We start from the raw sequence: 27,977 nt of genomic DNA, 5'->3' as shown, positions 1-27,977 counted from the left end.
CCCTCGGAAGCGTGCCACCACAAAAGCGCTCTCCAGCTTCCCCGGAGGTTAAGTCCACGCATCCCCCGTACGCAGTCTGAGCGAGGAGGATGCGCGGGCAGCGAAGCTGGGCTGACAAAGTCCAAACGTCGTATTTTCGCACGCGCATCGAGCACTGATTTCGTTGCTCCGAAGAGGCGACATCCGTTCTCAGCCGAGAGCACAGCCTCGGCTCCCAAGCCGAGGGAGACAGCCCAGCGCGGATGCCGCCGCGGAGCTGGCGCGTGCGAGGTGCCCACCGCTAGATTTCTTTGGAGTTTGTGTAATTTGGGTAATTCAAATTATTTTGACATCCTACGTTTGACCAAATAGCTATAAAGTCAAGGCAACCTCACGCAAACTCAAGCAAGTGACTGGCATAGGCGGCAGCGATTCAGCATGTTGGTAATTAAGAAACATGTAAAAACAGATAAAAAGGAATGGGGGGCACTTCTAAAGGAACGATTTCCTGGCCTTTTCCCCAGAGTATTTTCACAATAATTTGCAACAGTAAAGGAAAACGAACAGAAACCAACCCTTTCAATTCCAGTGAGGAGAAATATCTGCCTCTTGGTTTTCCCTGTCGCTAGTGAGGGTGTTGTGGCTGGTCAGAAGTGAATTTAACAAAAGCAGCAAGAGTGATTTCGGTCCTATCTAATCTAAATCTAATCTGCAAACCTCGGTTTCTTTCAACCCAGGAGTTCCTGCGAGAAAGGGCAGAGCGGGAGAGCGACCGTACGAGCTGCAAACCTCAAACTGCAACACCAGCAGTGGGAGCGCAGGTGCTCACCTGCACACTCACCTCATCACTGACTCAGAACGGTGCTTCCTCCTATTCAGTATCTGCTGCAGCTTTTTTTTTTTGGGGGGGGGGGGAGAAGAGACCTACAGCAAACCTGTCCTGCTTATGCCTACCGACTGTGGGTTTTTCCCTGATGAGGTGCAGAAAGCTACTCGAGTTCTTGCTCTCATAGCTATTTCACTTCCAATTGCTGTCTTCACTTCTCTTAGAAGAGAGGCCAGAGTTTTCCACGACGACAGGGTCTCCGTCCAGAATTACATCCCTGTTTCCAACAGCTCGCTCCTCCCCAAAGGCTCTGTTCACCGTTCTCCACATTGGGAAAATGAATTCTCAACACCTCGCGTTCACTTTACGTTTCAAAGACCAGCCTGCCCTTCACCTGGCTGCACTGTATTTATCGCCCGAACGCTTCCCGGCCTCTACGCACGAGCTAAGGGTTGCCAGCGTAGCTTGACCTCGGCATTGACCTTGCTTTTTTACCTTCCCAAGGTCCCTTCAAGACGAAGGATTCGGTGGTCTTTTCCAAAAATCCCAGGGAGGTTGAAAGCAATTACTCCATCTGTGCAATACTTGTCACCAGCTTTTTTTCCTTAGAAATACACGATATTACAACAAGTGCCTACAGGCTCTGGCATGCCCACGCCTCCCAAATTGGACATGTTAAATTAACAAGCAATTTTAGTGTAAGTTTTTTCCCTACAAAAGCATAGAAAGATGCGAGTTGTCGCTCCTGAAGTTAACCCCAAGAGCATTTATTTCTAGAAGAAGTTATTACAAAAAGATTTCACATCAATAAAACGCCGGTCCTCAGTAACTGTGCAAACTAAATGCTTATTTTCGTGACTGTTTGTGTTCTATGAGCAACACAACAAGTCTGTTCCGAAGGAACTTTATTTCCTTTGCGTACGACTTGCAAAATAAGTCCTTCAGCCTTTTGCGTAAAACTCCCAGAGCAGGCAGGCTGTGGCAGTCGGGGATGTTCAGCATGCTCTCGAAAAACTCTTTCCACAGGTCAGCATTAGGAAACCTGCAAAGGAACAAAAACAAACAAACAAAAAAAGGCATCAAAAATTTTTTCTAAATTCAGGCTGTTGAAATACAATCCACACGGTCCACAATTCACGCGCGCTGAACCCACAGTTCACGGGGCATCGAGAAGTAAGCGCGAGCAACGCCGAAAGCTGCGACAGAAACTAACCTCAAAAGAAACCTGGTACTAATGACGCATCTTTCTAGACAAGGGAAGGTTTTAAAAAGATGTGACACCGACCTTCTGAAGGTTCTCTCGGGCTTCCAAATCCCGTTCTCGTTCTTCACTTGCATGTAGCTACCAAAGAGCATGCAGTAGACCGTTGCTGCGATGCCGAAGTAGTCTGTCTGAACAAAGCACACACAAGTTTCATATTAAAAACATGTATCGAGACCACTAGAAATCAGCTGAAAAACACTCCGTGGAGCCAACAAGGGAAGAGCTCTGTAAAAAGAGGGTTCAGGATCGCGTTTCTAAAGCGACAAGCCGAATCTACAACGCCAGTGCAAAAGCGTAATATTTCTACGCTCCATTTGTTCAGGCCGGACGCGTGCAGTAAGCTCCAAACGTTCGGGCTGTCTACGCAATCTCATACCTGGTAGTTCCACGGTTTCTGCGTCAGCATTTCAATACACTGAAATCCGGACGTTTCACACTTTGCGGTAAACGCCGTTCCTTCAGGAAAGAGTTTCATGTCTATACTCTGCCCCAAGTCAATGAGCGTCAAGCCGTGAGAGAGACCATCTATGTCACACGTATCGTTGTCCAGAAACCTTCAGTCATGACGACATGAAGCGATCACGTAATTATCGAGGCTATGATATCACGATACGCTGGGGTCTCAGGTAGCAAAGGGAAATACTTGCCTTTCTCCAAGTATGAAATTGTCAGGCTTAATGTCACCGTGAATGATTTTGCAGTTGTGGAGCTCTTCTACCATGTAAAGAATTTTTACAGCAAAGTAGATGACAAGTGCTTGAGGCATCACCTTCTCAGGAAGCTTCCTGTAAATGTTTATGGCGTTCTGTAAACAAAACGACAGGGAAGAGCCATCAGCTACACAGAAACTACTCGATAGGGGTTACGGGTCCGTGTTGATAAACACGGAATATGTTCCCAATGAAGTTCCATAAAGCGGAGAGTAGAGGAGACATCTGAATATTGCAATATAGTAGCGCTCCAAAAAGATTATGATGTTCCAGAGCACTGACTACACTTACTAGCAACGTTCCATAGTTGTAGAGCTCGCCAACCAAAATGCTTCCGTTTTGAAAGAAGTGAGCAGAATAAAAGTGGATGTAGAGATGGCGTACGCTCGGATTGAGCCTTTCCACCAGCTGCGTTGCTATATAGAACTCCCAGGGGTTGGCAGGCTTCTGGACCTGTAACCAAAAAGTTGATTTACTAAGAAAATCTATTAGCGTTAAAAGCAGGAGATCTTCTCGGGTTGGGGTGGTTTGTTGTTGGTTTGTAATGGCGGACTAGGCATTTTTCCTCTTGACCAAATAAAAGACTTATATCGCTCTCTTGTGTCATTTAAAACGTCAGTCTTTCTGCAACACCGATGTTTCTGCTGGCAACAGACATTCTGTGTAAGAGAGAAGGCTTTTGAAGGCAAACCAGGAAAACCCTTCTGATTCCTTCCCCTGCTACACGGAACACCTGATGCTCAAAACCCCCTTAAGTCACCTTTACGTACTAGAAAGCTCTCACTCAAGGTGTTACGCTAAAACGATTTTTGCTGAAAGATGAAACGTTGCAGAAGAGAGCCACAAAAACATCCCAAGTGTCGGGGAGGAAAAAAAAAAAAAAAAAAAAGCCCTGGCGTGGAGAGGCTGAGGGCGTACGCGCGTGCCTACTCAATCACGTAACCGGGTTGCAGCCCGGCTGCGGTAACCGTACGCGCGCCCTCTCAGCCAGCAGCAGATGCAGGGACGCACGACCTAGCACAACCCTCTCGGGCTAAGCTGACTTCCCCGTTGCACGGCCTTTCCTTTTTGGCAGCGGTTCATGATATAAACACGTGCTATCATCTGTTGCTCATTCCTGCGCTGAAGCAGCCTGGAAGAAGACAGGGCAGAACAGAGAGGGAGCTGCTCGATCTACAATCGCCGTAAAGACGAGTGGTGTTTATTTATAAAACTGTACCAGAGAGCTATCACCCGACAAAGCCTACATGATGGCCAGCTGCTGCCAAAGAGGCTGGCTGCACAAAGTGCAAAAATGCTTCTGGAAAGCTTGCGGGCACGGATCTGGAAGGCAGAGTAGCCACTGAGTAGCAAGAGCAATTTTATCATCAATCCACGCACGTTTTCTTTTGCTGGGGGCTAAGAGTACTCGTGCCATGAGCTGCCTTTGCTCAGCCGAGGAAGATAGCCTAGCTGTAGTTCTTACTCCTGGGGATACTTGGGACTAACTTTATAAAGAAAAGATGAAGAGGCAAGTCAAGTCACGAGGATAAGTAACTTCCACGTAGAATGAATCAGACATCACAGCACTCAACCTGAACAAGGCTTTGAGGATAGACCAATGTGCTTTATTTCATATTTATAAAGTCTGAAAACTCAGCAGAATCTACCCAGGGTAGGTGTCATTACTGTAAGACCCCAGAATTTTCCAGCAGAGCTACTCCAAATCAACATTACTTACCTTGAATATTACTTTCTGATTGTTCCTAGGGTTACTCGCGTCCAGAATGGAAGCTTGATAGACTTGGGCAAAAGCTCCCTCTCCAACCAAGCAGTCCACGTGGAACGAGGTGGAACCTTTAGAGATTAACAACATTAAGTCCTGCTTGCAAACTTCAGGAAGAGACATCACTGCTCAGGGGAGGAAAAAAAAAAAAAAAAAAAAAAAAGAAAAAGGCAAAAAGCACCAGCCTACATAAATTATTGCTTTACCCCTAGCGCTAGTCTTTCTCAGCAAGTCTCTTCTTGCCAGCCAGCCTTTCTATCGAAGAGAGTCTGTCCTCACTCGTGAGAGCAAGAGTGCTGTGAAGTGCTACACACGAAAAAATCTGTTTCTATTTTAGTCTGACTCCCTGGAAGTAATCAAATTCCAGCGTGCATTCCTTAAAAAGTAAACACTAACGTTTAAGCCATGCAAGTATGTTGCAATTACTGTCACACAGATTTTGTTGACACAGGACTGCTGCTGCTCTATCCAAAGTTTGAGAGTTGTATCACAGATTACGAGGAAAGGAGAACTAGGAAAATTCCCTGCTCAGAATGCCCAATCAAAACCACTTACGCTACAAAAGACAAACAAAAAAATGGATCTAATTTCAGATCTGAGGTTTAGATAATCTGGAAGCTATCTGGGTACACAGACGAGTAAACTGTATTAGAAAAATAGGTCAGAGGTTTCCAGAAAAGCTTCAAGAAGTGCACTAAAGTGACATGTTGGAAGTAGCTCTTACCCAGCGGGAGTTCAGCCTTCAGTTTGATGGATGGAAGAGTAGCTTTCCATTCAAAGTAGCTGGCATAGGTGTGGAGTGGTTTAGGAAGCTCTGATAAGAATTTGCAAATCAATTCCTTATCCCAAGGGTTCTCAACAAGGACTTCATGGAAAGAAGAAAAAATATTTAAGCTAGAAGAAAAGTGTCATTTCGAGGAGGTAACACAAGCTTATACTTGACTGAGTATCACTGATTTAAAAAACAAAAACAAACCAAAGAGGGGAAGTTAAGTGTTCCTCAATTTTGACAATCCAGCTTTTATACCTATGTCTTCCCTGTTCAAGTTGCCCAGAAAGACAGAAGTTTCTGACATATTTGAGCCTTGACTAGCAAAGAACCCTTTGGTACTCCTGAGCGCTCCTGTACTTCAGAATATCTTTGGCATCACGCAACACAGGTACGACCCACGCTTGCCCTTCCTTACATCGCTTGTACATACGCGGCGATCTCCTCGCAGGAGCTGCGAGACAGTTTGCTCACTGCAGCCACCACCTTCCCGTTGGAACAAAGCACCGCTGCGAGAACAGACACCGCTCCAGTCTCGGACTTGACCAAAGAAAACTGTAGGCAATGCTCCATACCTGTAGCTCTAACACCCCGAGCTGTCCTGTCCTGCCCAGTTCCAGACAGCTTTTCAGGGGAAGCTTTGTCCACCCCAACAGACGAGGGACATTCCGTTCTGCTCGTGGCAGTCTGCTCCTGTAATCTTTGAGAAGCAGCTGTAGTGATTCCTTGAGTTCCATTTCCTTGTTTCAAGACGTTTCCTTGAAGCTCTCCTTGTTCTGCAATGTGTTCAAGAGCAGGGCTATGTATTTAAAAAAAAAAAAAAAAGAAATTATTAACAGTACTGCCACGGTATTTTTGCATCTTCAGGAAGCAAAAGTGTGTCAAATGTCCACTCTTGTGACATTGGCCATAACCAACATTAAAGATGAACAAAACGGACATTTCTTAAGAAAATAAGATTTGGTCATATTGTGCTACCCATTGCCTAATAACTTCATAAGTTCATCGGCCAACTTGTCCAGCCAATATTGAAAAGAAAACAGTAGTTTGACACACACAGCCATTAAAACTTAGTCTTGAAAGTCTCAGTGACTCATGACGTACCTTCGCTTCTTAGCTCTTGTCTGCTTGTGCAGTTCTTCAGAAAACTCCAAATCCATTTGTGGCAAGTCATCCCCACCGGCTGAACAAAGGGAGCAGCAACAACAGCACGTGTTTATTTTCCCAAAAGGTAAGCATGCTTGGAGTATTCTTACCAAGACCAGAAGGTTAAGTCACACCGCAGCTGTGAAAGCCACTAAGGTACCACAAAAGCTAGAACTGCACAAGCCTATTTTATAATATATGAGGACAGACAGTAGCTTGGTTTCTTTAGGGAGTATGTTCCAAGACAAGCACAAAGGTGCCCCCAGGAGAAGGCGGCGCGGGGACTTCAGTCTATTTTTTGCCTATTTACAACCCCTCGGAACAGTTCAGAACAGCAGTTTGACAGCACAAAGCCTCTCTTGTCCCTCGCCACCTTCTCTTATTCCCCCAATTAACAATTCTTGGAAAGCTCATGTGCTGGGCCAGCCCGTGCTCCCAGCTGCCGTTCTGCAAGGAACGCCTGCTCAGAAGTGGAGTCATGCAGCACTGAATTAGATGCTCTCGACCTGAAGTATTCATTATTTTACCTTTGTCCTCCAAAGCTTGTCGCAAATGTGCCGACAGGTAATTAAATGGTGTTGATACAAGCTGGGCAGCTCGTGCAAAGTCTCTCGTGTTGTTTGGACTGGGAGCTAATGTTTTATTACTGTTTGGTACATTCCACACCGTATAATCATCCCTCAAGAACTCTGGTGTCCCTGTTTCTTCCTAGACAGGGGAAGAAAAAAAAATAAATATATGGATTTAGACCTAAGCCATCAAAACTATCCTGCGGAGCTGCACCGTAAGGCACCGGCAGCTGCTGCAGTCAGGTTCGATAATGTAACATCTGCACATGTCAACTTAGAAACGTTAGAAAAATAAAGGAATGGCAATATATCCTCAACCACAGGTTTACAGAGTTTTGTGTCAGACCTGGGTGTTGGCAATAATCAGTATAACAGCAAAACGCCAGACAACAAAACAATTGCCATTGAAGTGTGAAAAAGCCCATCTCGTTACTTAGCGATCACTTATGTCCAAGCAGCCTGAAGTTTTACGCGCCTCCTCGGCTACGAAAACCGTTAGGTGGTTATTAGAACATTACGCGCCTCTGGCTCCCTGTCCTTCCTCCCCCAGAACAGATGCTGAATCTACACATCAACCGCAGTCGGATTTGTTCTAGAGATGGAGGTGTCCACTATTAAGCTCCTAGAAGTTTTGGGAAGATTAACAACTGCCAAAGCTCATCCCATGGGCAGGAAGGGGTATCTACGCTTCAGCTAGGCATCATTCGTAAGACTGGGATAGAACAAAAGTAAATACAAGCACCTCTGATATCCTCTATAACTACGTAACCCATTTTCAAGGCCAATTCTTGCACTAAGACCAAGCACTCACTTCTGTGCCCGCTGTACAGTCAGTCAAGGGACGTTCTCCAATAGCTCTGGGCTCTTCTGGCTTGCTTTTATGCTGCGGGATCCTGACAAAACAGGTAGTTTAGAATAGCTTTTCCCCAGAAACTTCCCCAGGCAGACTGATCATAACAAAAGACTTGCGGTTTTTAGGGGGTTTTTAAAATAATTTAAAATTATTTATTTTTTTAAAAAAGAACCCCAGTTGCAGTAGCTCAAAGAAACAAGCTATCCACAGTGACACAGGAAATTAAGCATCCTAAGCACAGTGTCCAAACAGGAAAGTTGCGCAATTCCACAGAGAAGCAGCCGCAGCTTTCTCACGCCACTTCCACACGGCTGCTGGGGACTGTATTCAAGCCAGTCCTGATCTTGCAAATACAGTCACAGCCAAACGACATGGAACAGAAACAATCCTATATGTACTTCTTAATAAACTGAACTCAGCTGTTCCTTTTTTTCCTCCTTACCCGCTGTTCTCTTTTTCGTTCTCATCTTCAAAGATAGAAAATGCAGGCATGGCGGGGGCGACAACATTAGTTTTCAGACTTCCATCAGGCTCTTACAAATGAAAAGATAACCAATATTATCGTCACCCAATGAAGATGATTTAAACAGTCACATTTTCACCCTCACCAGACACGGCTGCACCCATAGACCAGGAGCATCCTCAGAATTACCACTCAATTCCTCTTTCCCCATAAGCTCTTGGAAATGGGGAAGATTTTTCCACCACAAAAACCAAGACTGGCCAGGAGTACAGAAACCTTCTTGCTGCATCTGACCAGTTGGGCAACATCTCTGTGCTCACTGTTGTAAGCCACTTAGTTTTCGAACAATTTTAAATGTTACACTAAGATGGCAATTCAGATCCTAGCACCCAGCCTACAAAGTGTTTTAGGAAAAAAGCTTTACTCATATGAAGTACCAGCTGTGGCCTTTTCAAAAGTCGGTTTTAAACACCAAAGAAGTCTCTGCAGAGAAGTTACGAGTTCAATACACGCATTAATAGGCTTGCTAACAGTAAAGCGCTTCTGCTGTTCTCGGACTGTGCATCAAAATTTAGAACTTGTCAGTAAATTCAATTATCGGGAAAGAAGCTGCTGCTTCACACCAAATCAAACAACTACGTATGTCAAAATTATCAGGACTGGTGGGAGGGGTGAAATATCACGGACAGAAAAAGTAAATACTACGTACCACTTTTTCTGCAAAATACTTCGAACTGATCCTTGCTTTCTTCAAGAGCAGATGGTTCAGGCAAGATGGGTGTTTGAAACATATCCATGAGAAATCCTAAAAACATAACAAAAACCCAAAAAACCCACAGTAATATCACCCCCAGTAAAAGCAATTTTCAGAGGTTCTTCAGTTGCGTAGTAGTCCAATCGAATGCCAATATTCTTAACACTTATCACATGCTGATAGCCCATTATTCCTTCATATTGCATTTAAACACTCCAGACAACTGAACAAACACTGGAAGATCCAGCTTGGCAACACGTACTTGCTGGTGTCCTGGCCTTTTTTTTTTTTTTTCCCCCTTTTCTTTTTTCCTCTCCAAGATGAGATTTCAAGTTCTCCTACAGGAGCAAGTTCTCCTTTATCTTCCTAGATATTTGGAAAACTAATGCATACCACAAACTTTTTGGTTTTTTTTTCTTTTTACAGGTATGTATTCAACTGCAGCAGCTCGCTACGTGTCAGTGGCTTACTATCAAAACAGAAGAACATGGCAGAAGAGTACGAAAGGGAGAACACAGCATCATGATGTTATTACTTCACTGCTGACATCAGAAACACAATTGCAATTTGCCTTTTAGGATTTTGAAAAATCACCCTCGCTTCAGCTTACCCAACGCTTCCTTCGTGTGAACCGTAGGTGAAGGTTGCACTTTGAATGGCGTTGCCTGCATCGCTCCTCCCAGCGAGGTGTTTGGGGTAGCTTGAGAAGCATTTCCAGAAGCAAAGGAAGAATTTCCCACTCTAGACGCTAGAAATGAGAACAGCAAGATCATTTCTGAAGTAGCCTGGGACTGTTTATTAACATTTCAGGAGCTAGCAAAATGTTAATAAGAGAAGCAAACAAGATGAGGAGCAGAATGACAACCCAGAATTTTGGGAGAGCGGATTTTGGCTTGTTCAGAGCTTGGCAGGTTCCCAAGGGAGGCTGCCCTGAAGGGCAAGAGGGACCTTGGACAGCCGGGTGGCCTCCGAGGACTTCGTCTTCGATTCACAGCAATGATCCACCCTGACACGGAAAGTCAAGCAGGCAGGAACTCCCGACCGAGCTCAAACAACAAGGAATTGCACGGAAGGTGGAAACAGGGACTGGCTCCATGGGCGGGATATAGAGACAGTGCCCAAACACGCAGGGATGGAGTTAGGAAAGTCAAAAAGCTTCCCTGGGGTTGGAACTAGTAGCCACACGCTATCTATCCCAAGCCAGTAACGGTCTACCAACAGCATCAGTCTTAAGCAAAACCAGGCTTATTACCTTCTTTCATGTCCACAGAAGCAGTTAGTCCAGCGGATCTCTTGTTAGGGTGCCTGCAAAGGAAAGATCAAGAACATGAGCTTGAAATAAAAGCTATTATTTGAATTCCAGCTTCACTTTGGGACTTAGCAGTACTGCACTCTAAGCAGCAAGGAGGCCTTTCCCAGTCTAGAACAAAGAAAACATCCCAGACAGCAACTAGCGAGCCTATTTTTCCCCTCCATGAACGATTCCTTTTAGTCACACAAATGGAGTAAGTCAAAGATCCTTTAGAATATTGACATTGCCCCCCCAGAAGGTTTCTCATACAGTTGCTATAGGTATAAGACCCAAAAGGCAGCAGAGCCCTTTAAAAAGGTTAAACTGCTGGCATTAAATACTCTTCTTGGATAGTTTGCCTCCAAGTAACTCCAGAAAACAAGAGACTGGCCACCCGTGCCATTTCCTCTGGTTGGCCGAGCCTGCTCGGCCATGCTTGCTTTGCCAACTGAGGTTTCTCCCTCTGCCCCCCCGTTTTTGTTTCCTGCATTAGCTAAGTCACACAAGCAAGGGTGCAGAAGAGAAATCCAAGCACTTTCTTCCTTCTCTGGAGACCTTTGTGGCCAAGACGTAACATATGGGATCTGCATGAACTAAGCATCTTCCCGCTGTTTATTTCAGGGACGGCAATGCTCAATAATTACTTTGGTTACACTGAATTTCCTCTTAGTTATTACAACGAAAACCCAAGGTTAAAGGAATTAAAAACTGAAATGAGGGCTCTAAGTTACATTAAGTTTGATCTAGATCTAAACATTGGTTTCCACAAGCTACTTCAGATTTTTTCAGAAGAGGACGAGGGGCTTTTTAGTTAATTCTCAGCTGAGGCATAGATACTGAAGACTGCACAATTTGCAGAGCAAGAACCTGTTTATACGTACTGTTCTCCAGCGCTCCGACTAAGAGCCGAGCCAGGACGTGCCTGTTCCTGAGCCGAAACGTTATTGAACGGAGGGTGCAACAAACTGTGCTGGAGCTCTCCGAGCTCTAGCTGGGTTTTGGTTGCATCCCTCTTGTATGTTACTTCCCACAGGGAGGCTGATGTCATCTGGTGGCCAACGGGTTTTGCTGACAGCAGCGTAAGAGCAGCGGACGATAAAGTACTTGACTGAGGTGGGTCTGGCCCCAGACCTCGGGCGTTTTGCAGATCTGAATTTTGACAAGATCCCATCCAGTTCTGCTGTACGGCTGCACTGGGTGTCACATGTGGGTGCACCTTCAGAGATGAGAAATATTCTTTTACACTCAACCTCCACACACAAGTATAACCATTGCCGTTTTCCTTTTTATTTCTGCACAACTAGAATGGTTTTTCACGCATAAGAGAACCTTCATATGCAACTAAAACTAAATCATGGAGAAGCAACCCCAAACTTTCAGGTTTAACAATTAAAATATATTTCATTCATGGTTAAAGTTCACCAGAGAAGGTCGTGAAGACAGCTCCTACTTACCACTGTTTTATTTGCTTCAGCTGATGTTGGAGATGCTGGTTCCAGTCTAGTTTCCTCCAAGCTTTTGGTGAGCTGGGTGAGCTGTTCCAGCTTCTGCTGCAGGGCTTGTAGTTCAAGAACAGCTGATTCTTTTTTCCTTATGGAGTCTCTCTCTTCTTCCTCTAAGGATTAAACAATCATATTAAGTGAAAGTTCACTTTTGCTGGAGACGGAGCCTGCTGTCCCCAAGGGAAGTGCTGCCCGTGTTGGGAATTATCATACCTAATTACTGGACTGAAAAAAATTAATAATAGTCTAGACTCGAACACTTGTTTTAAAAATGCATTAGCATCTTCCCTCCCACCGACTCTTTCCCCATTCCACTGACCGCAATTTATCCATTTCTTCCTTTACCAAATGACAAAATTACTTCTTTCGTCCAGCAACATCCCCTGGCAACTTCCCCCTCAAAAAAACGGTCAGATACCCCACTAACTCACTTCTGAGCAGCTGGCCTTTATTTGTCCCCAGCAAACCAAGGTATTACTCCCAAATACAAACTTTGCCTTGAGACCAGCCCAGCTACGAGCACGCCATCACCAACTACGCAAGCGTGCCTTTGATTGACTCGGGCCAAGGACAACGTGTGGCATCACACGTGATCATTTGACAGCTTAAAGCATACTCTGGGCTCTCAGATTCCAGCCTAGCGATGGGAACCAGACACTCTCGATCTTGAATTGCGGGTATCACCCGGTAAGCGGAGAGCCGCAGCTAGAGCTCACGTCAGGGTAACTAGTACTGCTAAGAGCTGCTCGCATTCTCCTGCTCACCCCTCTCTACGAAATCTAGGTTTCAAAAGACAAACCCAAGGGATGAGCTTAAACCGTAAATATCGATGTCAGTCGTCTGGCATGTTACCAAGCTCACCCAACCCTGTTTCTGTACGCGATGCTAACTTGGGCTCTGAGAAAGTTTACAGGCGTCGACAGAGAGGTTGAAAAGAAATGAATGCAGCCAAGTACTAGTTTTCCAAGAACAGGAGAATGTTTCTGAAACAGCTAGATGGAAAGAGAAGAATACCCCATTCCTGCTGTCTTCTGAGGCGCTCGTATTTCTTGAAGTATCTCTTGGCTCTTAGCTCCTCAAAGGAAAGTTCAGAGCCTTCGCATACGAGCAGGTTTTTATCATACATTGCAACCTGCTCACATTCGACCACAGTAGATGACGACTTAGGAAGAACTTCAGATTTGGAGATGTACGTAACATACTTTCTGTGAGGAAAAATAGGGAAAAGCTCTATTCAAGTTCATTGAATTTATTCTGGGAGCACATTAATTTTCCCACACTCTGACTTTAAAAAAAAACCCCAAACACTTACACTTCTTCTCTTCCACCAGAAGAGCAGGACTCAGTACCAGCAGAATCAGGACCCTAAAGCAGGGCAGGGGAAATAAAAAATAAAAATATAGAGATATATATATAAAAAGAATTCCAACATTATAGTTAACTATCCATTTTGACATGACCAGCAACTACAAAGCCCCTAATATTTACTTCCGATTGAAGAGATGACAGTTCAGACCACGAGCATGGCAAGAACAGGTCAGAGAGAGAGTTCTACAAGTCATCAGAGCCTGAGGAAGTTCATCCTGAAGAATTAGCCATGTAACAGTTTGCTGTAATCTCCGAGAGCTTTTGGAAAATGAACAAGATCCCAGAGAACTCAGACAGACAGATGTAGTTCTGGAAACCGCAGTCCTGGAACTAGTTGAACAGGTAGTTTCTATTCCAAAAACCAGATCACTTGGGTTTGTTAAGTACAGACTGGATGGCTCATCCAATTTCTGCCTTTGACCAACGATCCAACCTCAGGGCTGAGGAACAGGCAGCAGACACGCTATGTTTTAAGCCCTGTTCCGTCATCCAAGATATCTTTCAGTACTTGCAGGCGATACCAAACTGAGTCACGAGCACTTTAGAAAACAGGACCGAGTTGACAAAGGTTATATCAGTTTCCTACGCGCAGTCTTTAACATCACCCCCCGTTCACCTTTCTTATCTGACTGCACCAGAAAGGCTGTGAAGAATTAATTGCAACTAGCTTTGTCAAACCTCCGGAGAACAAGAGTGCTGCATTCTGGTACCTAGCTGAGTTACAAGCAGTATGGGTTTTGGTTGGGTTTTTTTTTGTTTGTATGGGGTTTTTTTGGTAGTTGTTTTATTGTGGGGAAGGGGGCAAAGGAAGATGACTACAGGGTGACGGGATTTGGACTGTAAAGTTAACTCAAGATCTGCACAAGGTATGAGCAGAACCTCAGCTGGAACTTGTTAGAGACTGACCTGGCAGGCTAGAGAGGGGCTCACGAACAGCGATAAAGTCATCTCCTACTCATTTCCCAGCTCAACAGACTGACAACTACAATCTACTACTACTACATCCCACCGAGGCTCAGCTGGGAAACTTCTCTTCCTCTGACGTTATTTTTCATTTGCTCTTAAAGACAGTATTGAAAGAACTGGAATTTCGTGGCAATTCAACATAGGTGATTTCCAAGAAGCATGACTGGCACCGAATCCATCGATAATATTATTCCTCGAAAGAATGCTAGCCAGCTGGATGGATCACTCTGCCTGGGATTCTGGAAATGTGTCCCACTGCTTCCCAACTGAGATATTTCTACAAAGACGCGATGCTTACAGTATAAAAGCATCAGAAACATCTCTGAGATACACCAGATATACTTAGTATATTTTATCTTTCTTATTCAGTCAAGTTCATCAATCTAAATTTTATGTGAGGGCTCCACATTTTTACCCACAATGTCCAAGTCACTTATTAATAGTCATTTACCTGATTTTTGCAAGCATTCACTGGGTCGTTAAGATTTGAAACACCTTTTCGAGGAGCCATTTGATTTGCAGCATGTGAAGTTTGAAGTGGTTTTATAACAGCAGCACCTGGGACAGATAATACAGGTTTGCATTAATGAGCAGAAATAATTTTCTCATTGATGGATCGCTATTAACTTTAAGCATTGGAAAACTAATACCTCATTTTAAATACGCTTCCCTTAAGAATTTTAAATATGGCCAGGAAAACAAACAAACAAAAAAAATCAGTTTCTACAGGAAATTTATTTTCTTCAGTGACAAAACTCACGGATAGAGATGAAAGATTCAACTAATTGAGCTACAGCGCACAGGCAGGTATCTTTAGGCTCACCTTGCAAAGGAGGGTTCTGAGGATCATAATTCTGCAGCCAGCTAAATTGCAAGAAACGTCAGTTATTACATTAAGTCACCTCTCATTCCTCCCCACCCCCCAGGAACCTTTGATTTCCTTGCACCATCGTGCCATGAAACATAATACTAAAAAATTCAGGTTAGTTACAGGACACTTATTACTGTATATGGACGTATCCCGTTAGCTTCAGAGTCGCAAAAATAAAATAGCGTAGCATGTACAACGCGAGCTACAGCCAATCACTACGCTCCGGGAAGCACACAGGCGTCCCTAACTTGAAAAAAACGGGTGTCATTAGCGTGGCCAACTTGCTTGAGCTTCCAGGTAACGAAGCTCACACGTACTATGTCTGAGATAGGCTGCCAGAACGGGGTCAGGCTATGCATCCTTATAGCTTGGATCTACTTAACAGCAAATAGACAGGAAACAAATCAATTCATTAAGGGATTTTCTTTCTGGGCTCTACCTTCACTGAAGACACTCTGGTACGGTTTTTCTCAATACACCCAACAAATATCGAACAGCAAAGATGTATTGGTAAGCTTATACCTACCTGTAACAAAGTTATGTACCTCTGCTACGGCACAAGGCACATACACATAAGAAAAAAAAAATACCCGTACGCTTTCCGAATAGCTCAGTGAGTAAAAGGCACATCAGAATTACCCATACAGCTGCTGCAAGTTCTCTCGTGGCTGTGCCTGGTTGTGAAGTCCTTTCTGAAGGACAGCTCCCGCGCACTGCACGTCGCCTTCATTTACAAGATGCTGAGCCCAAGCGACGTAGAAGTTAGATGCCTTTGCACCAATCCCTTGTCCGTAGAGGTAGTCAAAATACTGGCAAGGAGAAGTGATGAACTCTGCCTGCAGAGGATAAAGACGTGTATGAGCAAAAACATCCAAGGGAGCTGCAGGCAACCCCCCCCAATACCAATTTCTCAGTTACCGTCATAGAAAAGCATTATTTTCCAAAGATACAACCAGTTGGTAGGTAAGGAACCTCTCACAAGCCAAACAGCTTAATAACACAGCTTTAAAATAACACGCTAGCCTTCAGCAAGGCTGAATAGCTCTCCGAGCTCCTGCAGAGAGCAACGCACCCCAACTCCACGCCACTTCCCCCGGCGCCCCTCCCCGCGGGCGCAGACCCTCGGAAGGGCGGAACACCTCTCACCTCTGAGGCCAGCCTACCTCCCCCGGAGCGGGTACCTACCAGCTTAACGCAGTAGTTAACAAACCGCGGATCTTGGTGGTACCTCTCGTCGCTTAGGAACGCCTTCACAAGCTGCTCCAGGAGGCCGGGCAGGCGGCTTTGCCTCTCCGGAAGGGGAAGGCACCCATCGATCCACCGCACGTACCTGAAACACACCCAGGCACGTTATAAACCCGCCGGGCACCGGGAGCCGCGCTAACGGCCGAGCCACGGGCGCGCTGACCTGTCCCACGGCTCCAGCGGGTCGGGGCCTTGGTAGCTCCGGATCTGAGCCTCGTAGGTCCTGCAAGGCAACGGGCGGGTCAGCCCGGGGAGGCCCGAGGGGCCACCCGCTCCTCCGGGGCGCTCACACACCTCACCCCCCCGCAGCTCCGGCGGGCAAACCGCCCCGGGGCCGAGGCCTGCGCCCCCTCGGGGCCGAGGCCTGCGCCCCTCCGAGCCCCGGTGCGCCCCTCCGAGCCCCGGTGCGCCCCTCCGAGCCCCGGGGCCGAGGCCTGCGCCCCTCCGGGCCCCGCTCACCTCACGGCCGCCTCCATCCTCCACCCGCCCCAACCGCTGCCGACAATTCAAACCCGCCGCGGCCCCCGCGCCGCCTTCTCATTGGCCGCCCGGCTCCACCAATCCCACTCGTTTTCGCCGGGAGGCCGCGCCTCCTTTAGCATGCCATTGGGTGAGCGCGGCCCCGCCCCCTGGGCGGCGCGCCGGCGGGAAGGTGCTCCCGCCATGGCGGCGGTACGCGGTACCCTGCGGCGTTCCCTGCGGAACTACATACCTAAAATAATAAATTCGGGTTTAACGGAAGCTAAAGGAGGCATAGGGCAGGTCGAGGCAGCACTATTCGCTGCGCCTTGACGTGGTGAGCAAGCGCTTCCCGGGCTACACACCTAAGCACAGCAGGGAGGAGGAGCCCGCAGCCCTCTGCCCCGCCTCCCTTCCCGGCTTCAGGACTTTGTGCCCGTTACCGGCCCGCAACTGCGAGGAGATGACACGGCACGCCCCCTGCCCTCCCTTCATTAACCCTTCGATAATAATTTTTTTCTCGGACTGCTGAATTTAGTGTACTCAAGAGCTGTTTAATTCAGCGTACATTGGTCCATAGATGCGTATAAAAGTGCTGTAATACAAGATTCCAGTTACAAGAAGTATTTCATAACATACTGAATGCGGCACCGTTCCTCGACTGGCGCGGTCAGATACACCAACTCTCCCTCTGCTTTCCTGTGAGAGTTGTTCCAGTTTCTACATTTATACGAGACTTTACACGAAATAAAGCTCCTTTAAATGACAAAGCCACGTCCGACCTCAGCTGCCCCTTCCACTGCATAATCTGGCCCCCACGTACGTAAGCACGGTGGCTGAAGGCAGCCAGGGAACACGCTGGAGACCCAGGCAGCTGATAATTAGCTCCTCCTCGTCAACTGCTGCGGATTGCCCCTGTTAGGCAGCACTCTCCAAAGTCAGATTACCGGGTACAGTGGCAGTAGGGGACAAGTTTAAGATCTCTTCAAGTGAAGGGCCTTCGTCCTCAAGGGGTATCTCTGCCTCAAACATACGCTGGAGCAGAGCGTCGACCGTCCTGTACCCTGCAGGTGGCCAAAAAAGAAAGAGCGGCTGTAAGCATCCAGTCCTGTTCCTCAGCAGAACTTAGGTACTGGCTACCTTAAGGCAGCTCTTACTCAAAGACTGCTCCCCCTGTTTTACACTAAACATGCCCCAACACTACGTGTCCTGGTATTTTACTCCATATACTTTTAAGCACCGTGAGCACTTGTAAAGGATAGAGACCCTTATTTTAAGATTTTAAGCACTTCTATTCCCAGGTGTCCTCCAACGGATTTGTGACCCATTCACACTGAGACGCGTGAGCTGGGGGATCTGCTAAGGTACAGCAAGAAAGCCAGAAGAAAAAGTAAGCACTGAGCTAGAGGAAAGGAGCATATAGTCACCCCGCGATCCAAGGCAGGAGGAGTGCAGAGCGCACACAGGAAGGAGGAAAGCAGAAAAACAGACTTCTTGGCAACAGCAGGACCTCAGCCACCAAGGCAGTGTCTTCACAGACTGGCTACTGAGGACAGGTGTGCACAGGAGGGCCTAGGCAGGAAAGAGGGAAAGAAGTTGCTACAGAAGTAAAACCAGCAAACATGAGAGTGTCCACAGTTCTCTAAAAATATCCAGCTGGGTTGTAGCTGCTTTTATAGCCCAACGGAAGCAGAAGTGCTTGGGAGCTTCCCCAGAGACATGGCAATGATCAGGGACAGTTCAGAACCATGGCCTCTTAAACAAGAGGCGGGCACGCTGTGGGGCTACACTTACGTTTGGAGGCAATTTTAAACACCAGCCCTTTAGACTGTGGCTTTGCTCCACCTTCCCCCTCGAGGTCGTGCTCAGCGCTCTCCATGTTACCAAGGAGCTGTTCATCCTGGAGCTCATCCCTACACAAGAAGGACCAGAAGTCACCGGGGGGGGGACGTCTTACCCCAGGGGCCCATGTGTACCCAGCAGCAATGGATTCTCTCGGGCAGGGCAAGCACCGGCCATGGTGTTCATCTCCAGCATCTCCCCTGTCCTCTGGGCAACAGCCCTGGGCTGGAAGAGCTCCGCGAGGCAGAGACAAGGCCAAGGTGAGTAACTTTCTGCTACCGTCTAGACCAAACTTTCGGGGTCATGATAGATTAGCAAAAACTTTGTGACAAGGCAGAGGAGTCTCAGCTCACACCTCGGGACAGAGGGAGGTGTTTTCCTGCAGTCCCACAGCCCCCATCAGATGTGCCAAGCCAGCCACATCCAGCACGACCTTTTTCAGGGGCTTACTCTTGAACTCCCATTCCCAGCTCCTGGATTTTCTGTTCAATGGCTGTTTCTACTTCACTCTTCTCTAGGGAGTACTCCACAAAGAAAGCTTCCAAAATGAACGACACAAAGATACTGAAAGAAACGATGAGCAGAATTACGTAACAGCCTTCCCTTACTGGCGTCCCCCTTGCTTCTGGGCACCAACTGCTGCCTCAGCATTCCCGGGCTCATTCCCAGCACTCCTTCCCTCCTCTGCTGCAGATGGGGAGCTCCAAGTCAGAGCAGCGCTCAGTGGAGATAAGAACAGATGCAGCAGGTTCCTCTATGACCCATGTCCCGCCTGTCTCCAGGAGTGACACCATGTGTGACCTTGGGACCACCAGCAGCACTCTGGCAGGGAGGAGAGCCCCTCTTCCCTCCAAAACGGGAGAGAGCAAGCCAAAACTTACTTGACAATAATTATCACCATCACAATGTGGAAGGCAATGAAATATAGCTTCGCAGGCTGAACCGTCACATTGGCAAAGCCATTGGCAAAGAGTATAGCGGGAGTTAAGGGCAAGAGCGCTAAAGGAGGAGAACACCTCGCTGTAGAGTAGTGCTAAGGGAGGCACCAGGTAACACTGCCCAGCAACGACCTCCTGAACAAACCCCACGGGGACTGCTCCTCTGTTGTCTGGTACTACGTGCACGGGTGCGTGCAACGCAAGGGGAAGAGCGGAGCACGGATCACCAAGCCCTTGTTTGGGCTTCCCACCACAAAGGATATCGTGCCACTGATTGACTACAGTGAGCTCCATCAGGACGATGAAGGACGACGCAAAGTTGTTGAAGTTGTTCTTGCAGTATTTCCCACGGGCAAACAGAGAATCCTTGAGAGCTGGGTTTCCGCATTCCAGGGCGTGAGGAGCATTCGAGTTTGCAGGGAAGAACTGGATTTTCCCATGGAATAACTCCATGCCAATGATGGCAAATACACAGTACACAACCTGGGAAAAGAAACCCCATCGCCTGCTTTTCCAGTGAGCAGCAAGCTCCATGGCAAATTTAGAGTTCCAGCAGGTTTTCCAGTTTTTACAAACATGGCAAGCTGCTGAGGAACAGCACAGAGTCTGAGAGACCCAAGCTGCTCAAGAACAACTACCAGGCAGGAATAATAAGCCAAGAACTACAGGTCAAATACATGGAAATGAAATATTCTCAAATCGTAAGAAGAGACTTTATCTTTAGGAAATTATTTGAGAAACAGGTGTCTCATTCAGCTTCTTGCCCAAATCACAGTTTGATTCCTTAGAGCATGCAGCCCAGACCACACAGAACATCCTCACTGTCCCATGGAGCAAAGAAGAATGTCCTGACCTGGCAGCCAGCAGGAACCCAAGCACTTTGCACACATTTACATGTGCAATGGCCAAGAATCAAATAGACACTTACAGTTTCAAAGGCCATCCATCCAGAGATTTGCATTTATCCTCTTGAAAAGAGCACGAGCATGAGACTTAAGACGCATTCCTGTAAAACTGGAGTGCTCTGAGCTAAGATATCAGGATTTCTTACCAGAGTCAGCCCACCAAATGTCAACATTGTTGGTACGATGTTTATCAGCGTGTTCATGATGACCCGGAACCTACAGCAAATGATTCGTGACAACAGCTGGTATGGGGAGGCTCTTTGAAAGCACATGCTTGCTTACTGTCCCCATCCCATCCAGCACGTGCTCCCCACATGCCCTTATTTACAAGCAAGTCTCCAGAGAGGCTGCAGCAACTGGGCTCATGCCAGGCACGCTGGGCCAAGGCGTTGGCGTGCTTTGTTGAGCGGCCACGGTTGGTCCAAAGGAGCATGCAGAGCAACTCAAGGCACTGTCTCAGCCAGCCTCTTGACACAGCTTGCCTCAAAAACCCCATATCCCTATCCCACTCTCTTCATTACCTTTGAAAGCTGTCAACAATCCTTATTAGCCTGAGGACCCTTAAGATGAAGACAATATCCAGGATCTGCTGGCTGTTGTACTTCGTGGCTGAAAAAGGAAAAAAGATTTTTTTTTTTTCCCCCTGAAAAATAAGCAGGGAAGTGGGAAGATAAAGACTGTTCTTATATTTGTTATGATTATGTCCTTGTTAAACACTGTTTATAACAGGTAGTTATTAAAAAAAAATAAGAAAAAAGAGACTAGGTTAGTTCTTAGAAACCCTACAGGGAATTAATTGTCTTTTCAAAAAAACCCTCCCAAGCCCAAGACGATGATGGCAAAAGACGACTCAACACCACCGAGTTTCCCAGATGCATGCAGACTGCTTAAGCTGCACTTACTCGACTTCAGGGTGGTATTGAGTATCGTTGCAGTCAAGGCAGCAAAGATGATGAGGGTATCAAACCTAGCACGAGGGAAGGCAGCGCTGTTAGATTTGTGGGCAACAGAGACTGGGCGCTTAAGCTGCCGTACAATACAAACAAGTAGTGACCCCTCTTCCTCACAGCTGCGCCAGACAGCCCTGCATCATCTCCAATTATGGAGGAAAGCTTTGTTTGGCAAAATTCTTTCCTCTGCCCAGTCACTATCTTCACATGCAGCAGAGTCACTTCTGGCTGAGACAGCAGAGCGAGGCAGAGAACAGTAGTCTCTGCCAGAGCCAGGTTAGGCCAGGAAAGAGCACAATGCCCTCTGACGCATACAGTCATTTTAATTACACCCTAGCACGTGAGTTATTGTCAGGCAGCCCATCTCTCAAAGAGACTTTCAGTTCTTTGAGGAACTGAACACAAAGATCTCACACTTCACACCACCTTTAACACAACCGTTTCTCCCACTCACCAGTTCCAGAACTGATTTTTGCCAAAGAACGCCCTCGGTTCGTAAGTGTACACTTTCAGGAGTATCTCAATTATATACAAAGCAAGGAAGACCCACTCTGCGTAAGAAATATAGGGGGTTTCCTCATCCAGAGCGATGAAGATAGCGTTTATTAGAATGATCACATCATAAGTCCACACAAATCCCCTGCAAGAAGAAAGAGAGATCAGTTTGCCACTCCCAAGAAGGTAAAAGTTACACAGTTATTTCAGGAGTTCCTTTCCTCCTCTCTCTAACATTGCCATTTAGGTCAATCACCTTTACCCATCACTCCTCCCCAAACCCAGGAGTTTAGGAAAGTTACTGCAGAGTTTAGCTTTGCCCTTGAAGGCCAACACAAAGCAGAACACAAGCCTTCAAGGTACACCACTGCCAACGCTCGCAGTGTTAAAGCCTCAGAGACTGACTGCAACTGTGTTTCTAACAAGTCAAGCAGCATTTCTCAAGCAGAAAGACCAGACAAGTAAAATAGGAGATGATACAAAATTAGGAGGGGGTGGCTGGTACACCAGATGGGCGTGCTGCTGTCAGAGGGACCTGGACAGGCTGGGAAAACGGGCAGAGAGGAATCCCCGTCATGTTCAAAGGGAAATGCAAAGCCCTGCTCCCAGGGAGGAATAACCTCACGCACCAGTGTTGGTCAGCCATCTGAAAAGCAGCTCTGCAGAAGATCTGGAGGGTTGTGGTTGGCAAGTTGAACATGAGCCAGCAATGCTGGCAAAGGTGGCCAACAGCATCCTGGCCACATCAGGACGAGTATTGTGAACAAGTCCAGGGAAGTGATCCCCCCCCCCCCCCATCTAATCAGTACTGGTGAGGTGGCATTGCTGTGTCCACAACTGGGCTCCCCAGTACAAGAGAGACATGAACATACAAGGGCGAGCACAGCAAAGGGTCACAAAAATGATTAAGAGATGGGATCATCGGACATGTTACATGCAGAGAGAGCTGGGATTGTTCAGCCTGAAGGAGAGAAGGGTCGGAGGATCTCAATATGCACATATAAATACCTGACAGAAAGGTGCAGAGAAGATGGAGCCAGACTCTTCACAGTGGTATCCAGTGAAAGCACAAGAGGCAAGGGGCACAAATTGAAATACCAGACTTTCCATTTAAACAAAAAAGCGCCCTTTTTTTTTTTTTAACCGAGGGTGGTCAAACACAGGAACAGGTTGCAGAGAGGTTATGGAGTCTCCATGCTTGGAGATACTCAAAACCCAACTAGACAAAGCCCTGAGCAGCCTACTCTAGCTGACCCTGCTTTGAGCAAGGGGGTTACATTAGACCCTCTCTAGATGTTCCTTCCAACCTCAAGTGATTTTCCAATTCTGGGAAGACTCAGGTGTGAAACAGAGCACTAGTAGCTCATAGTACCAACTTGGTAAGCGCTGCTGAAGCAGCACAATGCAGCTTTGCAGCAAAGACTGCTGATATAACATCACCTTGAAGTGAAGCATTTAGTCTGGTCCTTCAAGGCAGACAATAAAGCACTCCTTGCTTTCAGTAAAAACTATTTACACTCAGCACGTATAGAAGACCTGAACAAGTAGGACCAGAAGAGGTATGGACTCACCAAGTCTAGTTTCTCTGCACCACTGAAGGGAGGCTAAGCACAGAGCTGGTCCACAGAACACTTTTAAAACAGAAGCCCCGACGTTTGCCTAAATGCAGGCTGCACTTTCCAGCATGACACCCAGACGAGCATTTGTTTGCAACACCATTGCTCTGCAGCCCTGTGAACGCCAAGGGCTGCTCGCTCCACCAGTCCAGGCTTACCTGTGCCTAACCATGCTGCGCAGGAACCGACTCACTGCTGACTTGTACACACGAGGCATCCACTGCCCCAGTGGATGGCTGCGTATTTTCAAGGTAATCACCTGGATGTTGAGGAGATCTGCCAGTTGTACAAAGGACTTCTTATCTGCAGTAGGGGAGAGCACTACACATCATTAAGAAAAGACAATGTCTAGCAAATACAAACCTATATGCATACAAGCTGTAGCAATCTGGAGTCACTGCCTGTTCACTGCAGCAGGCAACACACACGCCCAAAGTGGTATCCACCAGAAAACAGGCTGAACTCAGTACTCAAGCAGCTCCTCTGCCCCATTCCTGGGGGACTGGCTCAAGTCATAGGCCAACAACCAACACAAAGCTTTAATGATCTAGCGTGAGGAGAGTGACCCATCTCTCCTGACACCCTGTCTCCAGCAAGAGCAGAGCAAACACCTCCAGAGGAATGTGTGGGAAGCCATATTGCTGGGAGGAATCTGATAACAGGGGAGGCTTTCTTTGTTCTGTGCTGAGAACAGGAGGTCCCACTCTCCATGGTGAGCTTAGCCTGATGTCAAACAGCCACAAAGGGCCACCTGCAGCATACATGACACAGGCTACAGCACAGGCAGAAGGAACAACCTTTCAGGACTAAAGCCATCTGGAGGGAAGCAGAAGAGGGGCCTGGAGTCCCTGTGGATCCATTGCGGACCACAGGTCCCAAAGCCAAAACCCTTGAAGCATCAGACTCCTGACCCCGGGCTCCTCGCCAACCCCTGAAGCATAGCAGTGCCCCACTGCTCACCTACAAAACCCTTCTGTTCATCATCCGAGATGTGCAGCAGCAGCTCTCGGTGGGAGTTGCTGATATCAGGAGCCACAAGCTTGACAAGCTGCTTCCACCGGGCTTCTCTAACCACAAACTGTCCTCCTTCCTCTTCCTTCAGGAGGTTGAAGGCCTCTATCATCTTGCGGTGCTTCATATAAGCAAGCTTACGGATCTCATTCTAGAGAGAATATTGTGATTTAGACAGCTTCAGTCACCCCTCCCCCCTCCTTTTTCAATGAAATCTTACTTTCATGGCAGAGAGATGCAAGAAGAGACTTGGAGCAACACATTTGGAGTGATACTAGACACAAAGTACAGCACAGTCAGTGGGAGTGATGAACAATGCTATTTAACAGGCAACCACAGGCCCTCTGCACAGGGGGCCTCTGGAAGGATCCCTAGGCTGTTTGCTGCTGGGAGATGCATTGAAAAAACGGAAGAAAACACAAAAGGATAGCACCTAACAGGAAGGATATGGGGGAATATCTTTCAAAGATTACAGGATCTGCATGCCCACAGGTCACAGAAGCAAAGAGGATGTGTCCACACATGCTTCCCGTCCGTAAGTGAACACTGTTGAGATCAGGCCGGAGATCCTCTCTTGCACACGATTACGTGCAGGCTAAAGAACCCCGTATCCTTGGGAGACTGCAGCCTCTGGGAAAACCTAGCAGACTGCTTACTGAGAAAGAGCCAGTCCTCCCATGGGAGCACCCAGCAGTTTGCAGCGCTCACCCTTTCATCATAAGTCCCAAACTGCACCTCCTGTTTGCGTGGAAGCAGCAAGAGTTCCAATTTACATAGACCTCCCTTTACATTTCCTTTAAGAGCACGTGCAGTGACAGAAAAAGCGTGCTGTGTATTTGCTAGCAACTGAAAACAGTCTCCTGCATAGAGACAGTGCTTTTCAGCTGGGACTAAGACTAACAGCGATAACCCAGAGACACACATCTCCTATCTGTTGAAACTTCTTGGGACCACAACAACAGAGAATCTCTCATTGTTAAGTGCTAAAAGCAGAATTCACAACAATCCCCATGATACAAGAGGTGGGCCTGTGCTTGTTATTTGCAGAGCATCAGGAAAGGCCAGAAGCTGTACCCCTTCTCTGCATTTCCCACAAGCAGAAGCTTTACAAGGGAAAGCCAGATGCCTCCTTACAAGGTTATACAGAACAGGAGGCAGCCACTGATCACAATTCACCCCTCAAACATTACCTTCAGGTGCTTTTTGTAGTTGTTGTACACAACAGCCAGGAAGAGAGACATGAAGATGTAAGTGTTGACGATGACAAAGGCAATGAAGAACAGGGCATACCACGAGCTGAAGTCAAATGCCGGCATCCTAGAGAAGAGGAGAGAGATTGCTATTTGCTAGGCAGACAGACCAGGAAATAAAAGAAACCATAAGAAAACAGTCTTCCAGATGGATTTCTAACTACTGTTTTAGATAGGTTTTAATCAAAGAGTGTGTGTGTTCCTCCAATGTAAGTCTTCATCAGCTATTGGGTCATTTGGAAAGCAGTATTTTTAATGCATCTTTTCTAAAAGTCTTTCTAACCTCAGATTCTGGTTCAGAGCCACTTACAAAACTGACGGCTGACAATTTGTGAAACCCCTGCAGGCTGGAAAAGTAAGAGCTCCATGGCCGCTCTGAAATACCTTGTTGTGCAAAACACACTATTTATTGTTCTAACCAGAGATCTTGCCACTAGGAGCAGGACATCAGCATTTACAAAGACTGCAAGCTCAGCATACATACATGACATCCGGGCTGTTTGCTGTTGTCACCAGCACATAGAGGTCAAACACAATTTCTAGGTAGTTTTTGAAATATGGCAAGCCTTCTGCTGTCTGGAGATTCCTAGGAGGAAAACGACAATCTGAAGTTAAGCACAGAGATCACATGTCCCACCACGGGAACTGCACGTATCAGCAGTGCTTGTATTCACTAGTAATTGTTTGGAGTTGCCAGATTCCCTCCTGCCCAAAAGTATCACATCCGTTCATCCCACCCAGCTCTGAGAAAAAGAGGTATTCACACCTCTCACCAAACAGCTTCAAGGCCATGAGGGAGAACATAAGAAGGCTAAACATGAAGAGCAAGAAGACGTAGGTGATCTCTGGCAGTGTGTTGCGGATGCTGCGGAAGGCTCTCCGAATCTGCCAGAAAGAAGGGAAGTGTTTAGAGGCAAGGTGGTACCTGTTTTCCCCTCACCATCCCATCTGGATCAAACACCTACATGGAAACAGGCAAAGCGGGACACAGGTACTCTTCTGTCCCCCAGCAGGAAAGATTCTGACCCAGGTGTACCAGCTCTGTTCTGCTAAAACCCGTGCAAGGGTACCAGGCCTTTCCTCCTCACTGCCCAGAGGAGATGCCTTATCTACACACCATCATGAACTCAGCTAACCAAGGGACGGAGGGCCCTGTGGCGCTGCTGAGACGTTCTTGCTGCAGGGGACTGGTCAGGGACAGAAGCCCTTCACCCCAGGCTACAAAACATGCTCTGAGCCTGAGAGTTCACCTGCCCCCTCCCCCAGGCGTCTACACGACCATAGTTTATTCATTCGCAAGTTAGGACCAGAACGGTCTTGGGCAGCAGGGCAAAGATCTCCCTGTGACAAGAGGAATCAGAGTCCAAATCACCCATCTGGACTACAAGCTCCAGTTTCTGAGAATGGTGTGAAACTTGTGCTTGTTTGCCTAGGAGACTTCCAGAAATAAGTAACCTGGCCCCTGACCCAGGGACAAAGAGTTTTCTCATTTGCGGTTCTGCTCATGTTGACACCTCCTGAGGACAGGATCTAACTCTGCCTGCAAACAGAGGCAGCTGCTCCTCCACACAGGATGGACTAAGCACAGCCCACGGGCTGACCTTACAAGAGACATTCTTCCTTCTCTGTGCAGTCTTACACTTTGTTGAATGTGATCTTCCCTAAAATCGCCACAGCACCATGTTTGGTGAGAAGCTCTAGTTCCAGCCCCAAGCATGCTCAGGGCTCTGGACAGCAATAACCCAGCCCAGAGGTACAAGGAGAAGCCTTTCGGTACTTCGCACAGCACCCAAGCAGGACCAATGAGAATGCACCCTTTCCTCCATCTCAAATTATTGCTTCAGGCCACCTCCGAGAGAAACCTTCACGCACAGGAATCTAAGTTCTTCCATTTCTGCACAAAAACCTTTCTACTAACCCGCCCTGGATCTCAAAAACCAGCAGGCTGTCCAAAAATAGGACCTTGCACCAGGAATACAGCCCACCAGACCTCTTCCTTACCTGGCGACTCTCTGCAAAGTTGATCAGGAAGATGGGCCTCACAATTCTTGACCATCGAATGCTCCTCACATTGTATATTCTGAGGACCCCATATATGGCCAAGTCTGTTAGGGATAACTGTAGAAGAAAGAAGGAGAATTCCCAGAAACAATGTTGGAAATGCATCTAG

General features: G+C 47.1%; 1 protein-coding gene across 1 annotated transcript in view; it reads right to left on the bottom strand.

Moving 5' to 3' along the window:
• Nucleotides 1–1,541: 1,541 nt before the first annotated feature.
• The window catches only part of BUB1 (BUB1 mitotic checkpoint serine/threonine kinase), a 29,621-nt gene continuing 3,185 nt past the window's right edge, over nt 1,542–27,977 (bottom strand). Inside the window, exons 5-41 of the mRNA XM_075749941.1 lie at nt 27,809–27,925; nt 26,574–26,692; nt 26,292–26,393; nt 25,748–25,874; nt 24,507–24,708; nt 23,705–23,849; nt 21,890–22,075; nt 21,388–21,452; nt 21,007–21,094; nt 20,632–20,701; nt 19,844–20,063; nt 19,524–19,614; nt 19,093–19,206; nt 16,505–16,564; nt 16,282–16,426; nt 15,736–15,932; nt 15,049–15,089; nt 14,677–14,783; nt 13,204–13,256; nt 12,906–13,096; nt 11,844–12,004; nt 11,271–11,605; nt 10,351–10,403; nt 9,709–9,846; nt 9,054–9,149; nt 8,324–8,414; nt 7,840–7,921; nt 6,987–7,167; nt 6,418–6,496; nt 5,889–6,112; nt 5,269–5,409; nt 4,500–4,615; nt 3,071–3,232; nt 2,717–2,874; nt 2,446–2,623; nt 2,091–2,197; nt 1,542–1,847 (exon numbers count right to left, since the gene is read on the bottom strand). Coding sequence (XP_075606056.1) covers nt 1,652–1,847; nt 2,091–2,197; nt 2,446–2,623; nt 2,717–2,874; nt 3,071–3,232; nt 4,500–4,615; nt 5,269–5,409; nt 5,889–6,112; nt 6,418–6,496; nt 6,987–7,167; nt 7,840–7,921; nt 8,324–8,414; nt 9,054–9,149; nt 9,709–9,846; nt 10,351–10,403; nt 11,271–11,605; nt 11,844–12,004; nt 12,906–13,096; nt 13,204–13,256; nt 14,677–14,783; nt 15,049–15,089; nt 15,736–15,932; nt 16,282–16,426; nt 16,505–16,564; nt 19,093–19,206; nt 19,524–19,614; nt 19,844–20,063; nt 20,632–20,701; nt 21,007–21,094; nt 21,388–21,452; nt 21,890–22,075; nt 23,705–23,849; nt 24,507–24,708; nt 25,748–25,874; nt 26,292–26,393; nt 26,574–26,692; nt 27,809–27,925 — 4,938 coding nt within the window. The 3' untranslated portion in view covers nt 1,542–1,651. The remainder of the gene's footprint in view (nt 1,848–2,090; nt 2,198–2,445; nt 2,624–2,716; nt 2,875–3,070; nt 3,233–4,499; nt 4,616–5,268; nt 5,410–5,888; nt 6,113–6,417; nt 6,497–6,986; nt 7,168–7,839; nt 7,922–8,323; nt 8,415–9,053; nt 9,150–9,708; nt 9,847–10,350; nt 10,404–11,270; nt 11,606–11,843; nt 12,005–12,905; nt 13,097–13,203; nt 13,257–14,676; nt 14,784–15,048; nt 15,090–15,735; nt 15,933–16,281; nt 16,427–16,504; nt 16,565–19,092; nt 19,207–19,523; nt 19,615–19,843; nt 20,064–20,631; nt 20,702–21,006; nt 21,095–21,387; nt 21,453–21,889; nt 22,076–23,704; nt 23,850–24,506; nt 24,709–25,747; nt 25,875–26,291; nt 26,394–26,573; nt 26,693–27,808; nt 27,926–27,977) is intronic.

The sequence above is a fragment of the Balearica regulorum genome, chromosome 3 (assembly GCF_011004875.1).
Source record: "Balearica regulorum gibbericeps isolate bBalReg1 chromosome 3, bBalReg1.pri, whole genome shotgun sequence".
In the NCBI taxonomy this organism is placed as follows: domain Eukaryota; kingdom Metazoa; phylum Chordata; class Aves; order Gruiformes; family Gruidae; genus Balearica; species Balearica regulorum.
This window is presented reverse-complemented; position numbering and strand designations above follow the sequence as displayed.